This window comes from Bufo bufo, chromosome 1, assembly GCF_905171765.1.
Source record: "Bufo bufo chromosome 1, aBufBuf1.1, whole genome shotgun sequence".
Classification (NCBI taxonomy): Eukaryota; Metazoa; Chordata; class Amphibia; order Anura; family Bufonidae; genus Bufo; species Bufo bufo.
In genome coordinates this window covers 533174708-533187722 of record NC_053389.1, presented here as the reverse complement: position 1 = coordinate 533187722, position 13015 = coordinate 533174708, and the positions used below count along the sequence as shown (strand labels likewise).

The 13015-nt window shown below is 48.0% G+C and overlaps 1 protein-coding gene across 1 annotated transcript in view; it reads left to right on the top strand.

The window, feature by feature from the left end:
* The window catches only part of MOV10L1 (Mov10 like RISC complex RNA helicase 1), a 93417-nt gene that overhangs the window by 32177 nt on the left and 48225 nt on the right, over positions 1–13015 (top strand). Inside the window, exon 6 of the mRNA XM_040413822.1 lies at positions 6013–6134. Within this exon, the coding sequence (XP_040269756.1) occupies positions 6013–6134 (122 nt within the window). The remainder of the gene's footprint in view (positions 1–6012; positions 6135–13015) is intronic.

Sequence of the window (13015 nt, the reverse complement as noted above, 5' to 3'; positions counted from 1 at the left end):
AATAAAAGACATTTGATTCACAAAGACGCGACTGCTGGGATCCTTTGTTCACGCCCCTGCCATTAAGGCTGATGAAGCCGCCGCTCCGCGAACGGAGTGGGCGCCGAAAGTGGGGTCTATACCTGCGAGGGAAAGAATCCAACGGGCCAGCGTGGTAACCGAGACTGGGGCGTAAGGGCGCACGTAGGAAACTAGGAGTTGACCCGACGTAGAGGAACGGAGTGAGGAAGTAACCGAAACATAACTGCGGAGGGTGGACACGACACAGAGTTGCAGGTCGTCTGGAAAAAAGGGATAAGAGACCGACGTCGAACCCGATTTAGTGCGACGAGAGATATGGAATGTGACTCCTTCAGGGGCTACCTCAAAGGCATCGACGTCGAAGGCCCGAACGTCCGACACCCGTCGGAAAGACACAAGACAAAGGAGAAAAGCGCACTTAGCGGAAAGTTGGCGAAGGGAAAGGCGTTCATTCGGAGGCCAATCCCTGAAAAAACGGAGAACCAGTCCCACGTCCCATAGGTGATGGTATTTGGGGGTCGGGGGGCGGCGGAGCCGCATGCCGCGGAGTAGGCGACAGACCAGAGGATCTTTGCCGACCGGGAGATCCCCGACGGGGGTATGTGCTGCCGAAATCGCGGAGCGAACGACGTTAATAGAACGATAAGATCGACCAGAAGAAAACAAGGAGGAAAGAAAATTGAGAATCATGTGGACAGGTGCCGTAAATGGATCGGAGTCCCGTTCCATGCACCAAGTAGACCAGGAGGTCCAAGCTGAAAGGTAGCAGCGTCTAGTTCCTGGGGCCCATGAGTCCCATAAGAGGTCCCTAGCAGTCTGCGATAGTCCGCTGACTCGCCAGGAACCCCGGAAAGAGACCAAGCCACCAGGGGTAGTCGATCTTCCAGGATGAGCGGGTGGAGACATCCTTTGGGATCCGTGAGCAGGTCCTGGAAGGATGGAAGGAGGAGAGGATCCATGTAGTAGGAGGCCAGGAGGTCCGGGAATCATGGTTTATTCTGCCACAAGGGCGTTATGAGAACCAGTTTGATTTGTTGCGTCCGCATCTGGTGTAGTGTTCTCGCAATCATGGATAATGGGGGAAAGGCGTAGGCTCCTGTCGCCGGCCATTGTTGGAGAAATGCGTCTGTCGCCTTGCTCTCCGGGTCCGGGAGCCAGCTGAAGAACTCCGGGGTCTGGTGATTGTTGCAAGAGGCGAACAGATCCAGGTGAAAGGGACCCCTCCGGGCTGCCAGGGCCCTGAAGATATTTGTGTTTAGCTTCCAATCGCTGACGTCTCTCCAATGGCGAGAGAACCAGTCGGCTGTGAGGTTGATTTCTCCCGGCAAGTATTCCGCTTGTAACGTGATGTTGCGAGGGAGGCAGTAGTCGAAGATGTCCCTCGTGATGTCTGACAGCAGGCGTGAACGAGCGCCTCCTAGGCGGTTGATGTACTGGACTGCGGAGACGTTGTCCATGCGAAGGAGGATGCAACAATTGGAGCTCTTCCGGGCCAGGCTGCGGATCGCGAAGGATCCTGCTAGGAGTTCGAGGCAATTGATGTGCATGGAGAGCTCCTGTGTCGTCCATGCTCCTCCCGTGGAGATGGTTCCGTTGGTGGCACCCCATCCCCACAAGCTGGCGTCTGATTCTAAAACGAAATCTGGAGTGTCTCCGAATATGGCCTTGCCGTTCCAGGCTTGCATGCTGTCCAGCCACCATGACAGCTCTTCGCGAACCTCCGTCGTCACTGGAACGTGTTGATCGTAGGTAGGTTTGTGGCAAAGGTATTTTTCCTTGAGTCGTTGCATGGCCCTGTAGTGGAGAGGACCCGGAAATATGGCTTGAATGGAAGCTGAGAGGAGTCCCACAATCCTAGCCAAGTTGCGTAGAGGGATGGAATCGAGCCGGAGAACTCTGTGAATCTCCTTGCGGATGGTTGCGATCTTTGAGGTTGGTAGCCTCAGAGTGCACGTCGTCGAATCTATCTCGAAGCCGAGGAATTGTATCGTCTGGGTAGGGGTCAGCTCTGATTTCTGTTGGTTCACCACGAAGCCCAGAGATTCCAGTAGGGATACTGTCAGGTGAGTGTTTCGGCGTAGTCTGCGTTCGTCGGAGCAGAACAGGAGGAGGTCGTCCAAGTAGATGATGCATCGAATGCCCCTGGACCTCAAGTGGGCCACCACCAGTTTTAGGAGTTTGGTGAAACACCATGGGGCTGAGCTGAGCCCGAAAGGGAGGCAAGTGAACTGCCAAGGGCGTCCATGCCAGAGGAAACGTAGGAGTGCTCGACAGTCCGGGTGCACCGGGACTGACAGGTATGCATCTTTTAGATCGAGCCTGGCGAACCAGTCGTTGCTTCGAAGAAGGTCCCGCAGGAGGTGGATGCCCTCCATCTTGAAGTGGCGGTAGACCACGTACGCGTTGAGGGCGCGTAGATTGATAACTGGGCGATATTCTCCCGACTTCTTCCGAACCAGGAAGATGTTGCTGAAGTAACCTCCCTGTTCGTGGACCGGTTGTATAGCCCCTTTGTTCCGAAGCTCGCGTAGCTCCGTTTTGACGAGGTTGTGGTCGAAAGACGACATGTGGATGGGGTGAGGGGGCTGAACCTGAAAGGGGGTTCCCACTAGGTCTATGATATAACCCTGCACTGTTTGTAGATTCCATGCGTCTGAGCAAAGGGCGGCCCAATTGTGAAAAGAAAGGGAAATACGGCCCGCAGTGTGGGTACATGGTAACAACGGGGGAATATGGGTCCTTACCTGCAGAAAAGCGGGAACGTCCACGGATTCCACTGCCTCTATCCGAACCTCTGGAAAAGGGTCGTTGTTGATAGTCCCTTGTTGGATAAAATGGTGTTGGTTGAGTACGGGGGCCTGAAGGCCAAAATCGGCTGGCGGCACGGCCCCGTTGCCGGCCAGCCCTTCCAAAAACCCCTCTGGTAGGGTTGCTCCTTTAGACACTGCGCATTGAGGATTGCGCTTTATTAAGGGAGGTGAACACGTTGACGTGTTTGTTTAATTCCTTGAGAAATGGTTCACCGAAAAGTTTCCCTTGTGCCTGGGGCCCAATCTCCTTTGTGCCAAGGTCTGCCAATTTACCGTTAATACGGAATAACGCTGCTTTTCGTCTCTCCGAAGAGAGCGTAACATTGGCGTTTCCGATGAAACAAAAACAACGTTGTGCCCACTCTCGAATGTCATGTGCCCATTCCCTGAAGTCCTCAGTGGAGAAGGAATCGGCTTTGGCGTAGGCATCATCCGCCAGATACATAATGCGAGCTAGGGGGCCTACGGAATCCAGCAGGTTATCTTGGGCGCCCCATAGGCCTATCTCTACCCCCCATCAAGGGTCTCTGCCACTGCGCATCATAAAGGTTGTCATAACCTTGTCAAATTCTGGGGTCTGAGCGACTTTATCCGGTAGGGAAGGGCGTGGGCATTCAGACCTGAGTCGGTTGCGGACCTCTTTCTCCAGATGTTTGCGGAGCCACAGGTGCATGAACCTGGAAAGGTGTTCTGGAGGCGACCAGTCACCCGATCTGGGGTGTCGTATGTTGCGAGGATCGAACATCGCCTGACCTGAGGGGTCCATAATGGTGTCTGAGTCAAGAGGAGGTTCTGCGTCAGCAGTGTCTTCGATATCTCTTGCCTGGGCCGCACCCAGGAGGGTCTCCTGCATAAAAGCGGAAGCAGACTTCTCGTCTGAGCCCCATGCGTCATAATCCGACTCTGAAGCGTCAGCTTGCCACTCATCTAGAACTGACATGGAGTGGGTAGGGCCCTGCTCTTCTTCTGAAGAGTAGTCCTGACGCGGGGTCGGGGTGTGAAGTTTGGCAGGTTTACGCTTGGCAGATGCCTTACCCTTGGGTGGTTTGGGTGTATAATCCTCGCCTTTGTCATGGCGTTTTGTAGGGCGGGATTCATCCCCTGTCTGATAATCGGACCGGTCGGAGTCCGACTCGTGACGTGGACGTCTGCGGGTTTTAGATACGTCAGGAGCCGAAGCTCGGGCCTTGGAGAGTGCTTTCTCCACAGAGGCAGCGACAGCTGCGTTAATCATGGCCTGGAAGTCTACAGGGATATTCTGGGAATCCTCCATGATAAGGGTAGGCTGGTATGTCACTGAAAGGCACAGTAAAAAACGGGCACCCAGGTGTTGAGAACAGGCGTAGGGTCAGTTTTAATAGTATGGGAACAAAGCCCAGAATAAACCCCAGCAGGGTAAAGTAGTGACCTTATAAACTGGGGCTCACCCAGTTAGAGAGAACTGCAACAGCTAGTCTCCCAATAAGCAGCGTATTATTAGTGGGGGCTCACCCCGGTTGCACAGGGTTAAAACCCTTAAATGCAGGTCACACTAATAAACAGGCAGCAGCACTGACCTGACTGACCCAGTCACATGAGGTACAGAGAGAGCTGAATAGTAGTCTGAGATAGGCACAGATGTTCAGACACCAGGGTAAAAAAACGGTAATGTGGGGATAACAGCTAATTAGTACAGCCACACTGAATCCCAAATGAGATATTATGAGGTAAATTAAGATGGCCGCGAAATCTCGCGATATCTGCAATCCAAAATGGTGGCCGCGAGTGTAGGCCGCAAGCCGGGGACTAAATTTTGCGGCCGGCCGCGATTTGGCGCGAAAACGGCCGCGATTTGGCGCGAAAAGGAAGCCCGGAGGTACTGCAGGCTAGGGGGGGACCTCAGGAATCCGAGGTAATGATCATAATAAGATAACAAGATATAAATGTAGAATAAGTAATATAGCTCCGGGGAGCAAAAAAATCTGACCTGTCTGCGATGGAGCAGTAAAGAAAGAGGAAGTGTACAGGCAGCATGACCCTTATATACTATGCTGCGCAGTGATCTACTTGTTACTCTTTACTTTTTTTCTTTACTGCTGTGGAGTTAGTAAAGAGAGTTTATGCAAAATAGGAAGCCTCCTGTCATGTGTTAAAATTTATATATATATATTGCAAAAAAGGAAAAAAAGAGAAATCTGTATTTTTGTATTGTGCCAAAGAGGAGATATGCCTGGCATATATTTGGCGCAGTTTTTTTCTTGTTTGTTTTTTGCTTGTGTTCTTAGTTTCACTATATATAGGTGTATTGCTGGTCCCAGGAATCTTGTCAAATACTGAGTGGTGGAAGGCAGTGGACCAATTTAAAGATCTGGGAAGTTCCTGTTTCCTGTCCGGAAGGGGGAGGATCTCTCACAGGTGCTGTCATGGGCTCATGGAAAACATATATTACTGGTAAGAGTAATTGAAGTATTTTTCATCATGTACAATACTCTGCAGGGGCCTCTTAAAAAAAATTTGCAGTAACCTTTACAGACAGCATTTAGACTTTTTTTTTTTTTTTTTTTTAAGGTGTTTTTAGAGTGCCACAGTTTTAAAGCGCTATGGCCAGATATTAGTTTAAAGCATATAGGGAAACGTGAGAGCATACAAATATTTAGTTTTTTTTTTTCTCTATAGGCTTAGTTTTCTCCATAGGCTTCTCGGTAAATTTAAAACGCCAGGAAAATGCATGAACCGGATGTTGCCAAAAACCCCATAAAAAAAATGCTCCTGCCATTTAGTGCTATGCAGAAAATAAAGTGTATGTGAAGGAGGCCTAATAAATATTTGTAGTCACCTATTGCTTATTTAATCTAAGAGATTCTGATTTAACCTGTTTTTTATCATTCATGGCATAACTTTTGCAGCTTTGATGCAGTAACTACTTTCACAGTGTGTTGTACAATGCTGCGACAGTACTGTCAGGTTAATGCCGAGGAGAAGTTGGTGTAATAAACTTTGTTTGGATGTTGTGTTGGGTTCTGTACATGTACGAAATATTACATAAAAATCAGATTCATAGAGCAGCTGTTTAGAAGATCAATTCTCAGATCATGACTTGCACTTCAGTTTCTTTATTCTATCTAGAAAATATATTAGACTAATGTCAACTTGTATGCTATACAATCCAGGTCGTGTAATTCTTCTGGCCTTCTCTTTCTAGACAATTAATGACCTAGTGAAGCCGTACTGTGGACCTGGAGAAGATATTCAGAAAGCCTCTCGATTTCGGATAATAATTTCTACATGCAGCAGTGCAGGAATGTTCTACCAGATAGGTTTGAGGTTAGATAAATCCTGCTACTAATATTACTATGTTTCAAACATGAAAATCCCTAAGGCCCCTTTCACACGCGCGAGTATTCCGCGCGGATGCGATGCGTGAGTTGAACGCATTGCACCCGCACTGAATCCTGACCCATTCATTTCTATGGGGCTGTGCGTTGCGTGAAAATCGCAGCATGCTCCTCTTTGTACGTTTTTCACGTAACGCAGGCCCCATAGAAATGAATGGGGTTGCTTGGAAATCGCAAGCAAGTGTGGATGCGGTGCAATTTTCACGCACGGTTGCTAGGAGACGATCAGGATGGAGACCCGATCATTATTATTTTCCCTTATAACATGGTTATAAGGGAAAATAATAGCATCCTGATCCATGGTGATGGATCATGTGATGGACCATGTCATGACCAGAGTGACGTCACCACAGGTCCTGTTCCTCCACACAGCTAAGATGAAGACAGAAGGAGATGCTGGCTCCGCGATCAAGTGGATTAAGGTGAGTTGAATTTTTTTTTTTTTTTTTTTAACCCCTCCAGCGCTATTTTACTATGCATTCTGTATTCAGAATGCTATTATTTTCCCTTATAATCATTGTATAGTTATAGCTGCCTCTGATAAAAGCAACAATCATTATCGGCATTCTGTTTGCCTAACTATGCCAGCACTGTTGGTGCTACTGGGTGCAGTATATCCCTGTGCATCTGTTACATTTGGCTGCTGCCTATGTATCTGTAATATTGATGGAGTACTACCAGCACACTGAGCCAAAAACCCTTCTTAGAATGTATCAACTCCGTAATGCAGCAGGGAGTTGCAGTCCACTGCCTACATGTCATATTGTTCCCTGCCAGTGGTTTAAAACACAAACCATAAGCTATTGACACACCACCTCCTCAGGGCTGTCCAGGCTAAGACGTCTCATTCAGGGTGGCACAGATATTTATGGGCTTTCTCTGATGTCCTCAGAGGCCGGCCACTCCTTTTCTGACTGGTCGTTGGCTAGCATTGCTCAGAGGCCATGCCTGTAATAGGCGACAAGCTGGTGATCTATCCCCTAGGACAGTGGTGGCGAACCTATGGCACGGGTGCCAGAGGCGGCACTCAGAGCCCTCTCTGTGGGCACCCACACCATGGAAAAAGTCTATGGTGTACCAATATGCCTTAGACTTTTCCTGTCATTCATCAGCGCAGGACGCAGTATGAACATAACAAGCAGCGCACTGAATGTAGGCAGGATATTATAGCTAAATGATAAAGTACATGAAGGATATACTATATTTTACGATAAATAAGTGGGTTTTAGGCTGGGCACCTGGTCCGTAAAAGGTTCGCCATCACTGCCCTAGGAGGATTCTTTTGCATACTCTCTCTATGGGTACTGCCCTATATGTTGGTCTGTCTCCCATACAGGGTTGAGACTGAATCCATGCTGCTGCGCTTCTATCTAATAATTGCATACTACCATTGTGAATGAATCTGCATGCCAAATCATTTGTAATCAATCAGTTATTATCATTGTTATATAGTATTATATTGAACAGTGCAGCCCTATGCCATTGTTTCTTCTAATGATTAACTTGCGTTCAGCATTAATATGATTAAAACAGTAATATTATATCCCTTTATTTTTGCCGGTAAGGAACATAAGTTACTATGTGTTGACTTGGAAAGCAGTCTTAGGCTACTTTTACACCTGCGCTAAGTGCGGATCCGTCTGTTATCTGCACAGATGGATCCGCACCTATAAATGCAAACAATGGTATCCGTTCAGTACGGATCCGTCTGCATAACTTTAGTAAAAAAAAGTCTGTCAATAGGGACCCGAACTTCACTTTATTATTTTCCGTTATAACATGGTTATAACGGAAAATAATATTATTAGCTTTTTTCAGATCTGAGTTTTCACGATCGTGAAAACAGATCTGAGTTTTCACGATTGTGAAAACTCAGATCCGACAGTATATTCTAACACAGAGGCGTTCCCATGGTGATGGGGACGCTTCAAGTTAGAATATACAAAAAACTGTGTACATAACTGCCCCCTGCTGCCTGGTAGCACCCGATCTCTTACAGGGGGCTGTGATCCGCACAATTAACCCTCCTCTCTGCTGCACCTGAGGGGTTAATTGTGCGGATCACAGCCCCCTGTAAGAGATCGGGTGCCAGACCCCCCTCCCTCCCCAGTATTAAAATCATTGGTGGCCAGTGCGGCCCCCCCCCCTCCCTCCCCAGTATTAAAATCATTGGTGGTTAGTGCGCCCCCCCCTATTAAAATCATTGGTGTCCAGTGCAGCCTCCCCTCCCCCCCCCCACCCACCCCTAATTAAAATCATTGGTGGCAGTGGCCACAGGTTAACAACCCCGCTTCCACCCCCCCATCATTGGTGGAAGCGGAGCGGCAGTTCCAATCGGAGTCCCAGTTTAATCGCTGGGGCTCTGATCGGTTACCATGGCAGCCAGGACGCTACTGCAGTCCTGGCTGCCATGGTTACTTAACACTTTTAGAAGCATTAACTTAGCACTTTTAGCAGCATTATACTTACATGCGCTGTCTGTGGCCGGCCGGGCGCTCCTCCTACTGGTAAGTGACAGGTCTGTGCAATAAGCAATGCGCCGCACAGACCTGTCACTTACCAGTAGGAGGAGCGCTGGCCAGCCACAGACAGTGCATGTAAGTATAATGCTGCTAAAAGTGCTAAATAACCATGGCAGCCAGGAGTGCAGTAGCGTCCTGCCTGCCATGGTAACTGATCGGAGCCCCAGCGATTAAACTGGGACTCCCATCGGAACTGCCGATCCGCTGCCACCAATGATGGGTGGGGGGTTGTTAACCAATGATTTTAATTAGGGGGGGGGAGAGGGGAGGCCGCAATGGACACCAATGATTTTAATAGGGTGGGGGGGCCGCACTGGCCACTAATGATTTTAATACTGAGGAGGGAGGTGGGTCTGGCCCCCTGCTGCCTGGCAGCACCTGATCTCTGCGGCACCTGAGGGGTTAATTGTGCGGATCACAGCCCCGGTTAGAGAACGGGTGCTGCCAGGCAGCAGGGGGGCGTTATGTCCACAGTTCTTAGTATATTCTAACTTGTAGCGTCCCCATCAATATGGGAACGCCTCTTTGTTAGAATATACTGTCAGATCTGAGTTTTCACGATCTAACTCAAATCCGATGGTATATTCTAACATAGAGGCGTTCCCATGGTGATAGGGACGCTTCAAGTTAAAATATACCATCGGATTGGAGAAAACTCAGATCTGATGGTATATTAATAGGGACTCCTGACTTTACATTGAAAGTCAATGGGGGACGGATTCGTTTACAATTGCACCAATATTGTGTCAATGTAAACGGATCCGTCTCCATTGACTTACATTGTAAGTCAGGACAGATCCGTTTGGCTCCGCACCGCCAGGCGGACACCAAAACACTGCAAGCAGCGTTTTGGTGTTCGCCTCCAGAGCGGAATGGAGGCGGAACAGAGCCAAACTGATGCATTCTAAACGGATCCGCATCCATTCAGAATGCATTGGAGCTAAACTGATCCGTTTGGGGCTGCTTGTGAGAGCCTTGAAACGGATCTCACAGGCGGACCCAGAAACGGCAGTGTGAAAGTAGCCTTAGACTGAAGTTTAGAACATGAATTAGCCACTAGTTACAGTAACAGATTACATTAATTTCATTCTGATATAACGGGCTCTGCATTTCTCCAAAATTCTAACCCTGCCTTAAATCTTCACGAAAAGTCCATCATATACCAGGAAGACCTCACCCAAAATGCAAGCATATATGCTGACAGTGTATTGTCTCCATTTGTAAAGGCCCTACCGTCCTTTTTACAAGGTACTAGGACACACTCAAAGATCCATGACATTATAGTGCCAGCACATGAGATTAGCAAGCTTGGCTGTAGAGGGTTTGTGTCGTAATATCCAGCATTAAAGCAGTACGTTATTTTCCGAGCGCTAAGGGCATTTAGAGAGCACAATGAATTTATTACACTACTGGATTTCGTTTTTTCTTATAGTGCAGCAATAGAGGAGATGAATTCAGGAATTTGCACCATAGACATTTAAGACATTTAAAGGGGAAATAAACTGAAAACACATAAATAACCATAAACAACACAAATACATTTAACCCCTTCCTGACAGTCATTTTCCACCTTCCTGACACAGCCTGTTCTGACGTGTCTCACTTTGTGGTAATAACCTTGGAATGTTTTTAGTTATCCAAGCCATTCTGACTTCTTCCAATAAAATATTGCATAAGCCCGACATTTTTTTATTTTCACAAGGGGTAACTGGATATAATGCACCCCACAATTTTATACCCTTTTTCCTGAATATGGCAACACCCCATATATGGTCGTAAACTGTTGTATGGACACATTGCAGGGCTCAGAAGAGAGAGAGCGCAATGTGCATTTTAGGCCTGGTTTGGTGATTTATACGGCATAGCGCTGGTCGACAACTGAAGAGGCTTTGACGTTAATTAAAAAAGAAACCCCCAAGAAGTGACCCCATTTTGGAAACTACACCCCTAACAGAATTTACCAAGGAGTGGCATGAGCATTTTGATTCCACATGTGTTTTCCAGAAATTAATGAGCAAGGGACTGTGTGAAATGTTTTCAACAGATACAGCATTTCAGTGCCCAGTGTGTACCATCTGAGATACATCATGCCCTTAAAGGCAGGATCTACTGGATACTGAAATGCCTTAAATGTGGACATACACTGCTGTTTGGGTACGCTGCAGGGTTCAGAAGGGAAAGACCACCTTTTGGCTTTTGCAGCACATATTTTAATGCATTGGTTTAGAGGCACCATGTTGCTTTTGAACAGCCATTTTCAGCCATAAAATGCGGAATGCATGCAGCTTTTTTGGTGTTTTTTTTTTTTTTCGTGTGGTATCGAGTATCGCAATACTTTTTTATGGTATCAAAATCAAAATTTTGGTATCGTGCCAACCATAGTGGTAACCCACCTTTGCCAGGAATCTGAAAGGCATATCTACCTAGCTGTTACTCTATTTAGGAGTGGGAAAGGGGATTTAGTATTCTCCACACGGTTATAACCAAATCTGTTTTGTCCTATTACTAACTAGGAGATTCCTTGGACACCCTGGGTGTTGGGGAACATATGGGTTTATTTCTCAAACTGGTGTATAGTAGAACTGGCTTAGTTGCCCATAGCAACCAATCAGATTCCACCTTTCATTTGCAAAGGAGCTGTCAAAAATGAAAAGTGGAATCTAATTGGTTGCTATGGTAAACTAAGCCATTTTGATAAATGACCGCTATAGTCTCCAAATATCGCTGTAGTCCATCTGGCAGCTATCAATAATTACAATCTGAACAGTGTTATCCATTGTAGTGAATATAGCACTGAGGTAAGTTGGAAGCCCTGCTACGAGAGGTAAAACATGTGGCTGCAGGATGTCCTGCACTTATCGCTGATCTGTTAGGGTCCCTTGTATCAGTACCAGGGGTGACCGACTGTCATATGCGATGGGTCCCCACATCAGCACACCAGCGGTTGGAGCCTTGGGACACTCCACAGCAAAGGCAGGATTAAACCACTTGCCACAAGGCCTCCATAGTTTAACCTCGACTGTCAAGGGATCCCAAACCGAACCTGGTGACAATCCATAGTAGTCCAGGCTTCTTCTTTATGACACCACTAAAACGAAGGCGACAGTGGCTGGCTGTGAGTGGCAGGATCCGCAATGGGCACCGTAAACCTAAATGTCTTCCGCTAAGCACCTTCAAATGGTCCAGGCAGAGACCAGGGGTGTGTAATGAAGGTGCCCCCTATGTCTGGATGGTGGTTAACAAAACTGTGGGAGTTGTTCGTGTTTGGCGGATAAAACAATCCTCTCTACTGGTAGTCTGTCTGGGTCATCCAGAGCCTGTTCAACATGCGTGTGCGCCCTTGCGTAACCACTGCTCCCAACACCTCCAAACAGCTAGTTCTGAATGGCCTAAACCAGGGATCTGCAACCTCCGGCACTCCAGCTGTTCTGGAACTACAACTCCCCTAATCCTCCTTTCAGTTTTATAGTGATTACAAGCAGTGATGGCCAGTTCGCATTGTTCGCCCGCGAACACATGCGGGCTGCCATCTTTTCTCACAAGTCCCGCGAGCCGGTCTGAAACAAATGCGGTCAGCGGGAGCAGGCAGTTCCAAGAACAGCCCGATGAAGGCCCCCGGCGGCTGTTCTCGTAACTGCCTGCTCCCGATGACCTCATTTGATTTCAGACCAGCTCGCGCACAGGCACAGGTAAGGGCTTACCTGTGCCTCGCCGGACTTGTGAGAAAAGATGGCAGCCCGCATGTGTTCGCATGCGAACTGGCCATCACTGATTACAAGAACAGCCGAGTAAGGCTACTTTCACACTGGCGTTTTGGCTTTCCGTTTGTGAGCTCCGTTCAGGGCTCTCGCAAGCGGTCCAAAACGGTTCAGTTTTGCCCTAATGCATTCTGAATAGATAAGGATCCGCTCAGAATGCATCAGTTTGCCTCCGTTCCGCCTCCATTCCGTCTGACGAAACTGAGCCAAACAGATCCGTTCTGACACATGTCTTGGCTATGTTAAAGATAATACAAACGGATCCGTTCTGACCGGATGCAGACAGTTTTATTATCTGAACGGATCCGTCTGTGCAGATCCATGACGGGTCCGCACCAAACGCTAGTGTGAAAGTAGCCTAAGTACACATGCTGGGAGTTGTAGTTTTGCAACAGCTGGAGTGCCGAAGGTTGCTGATCCCTGGCCTAAACGGAGGGCAAATGTTTGCTTCTCTCAGTCCAGTGATGCACACCCTCTTAAAGTACAGTGGCATGTAAAAGTTTGGGCACCCCATGTCACAATTACTGTAA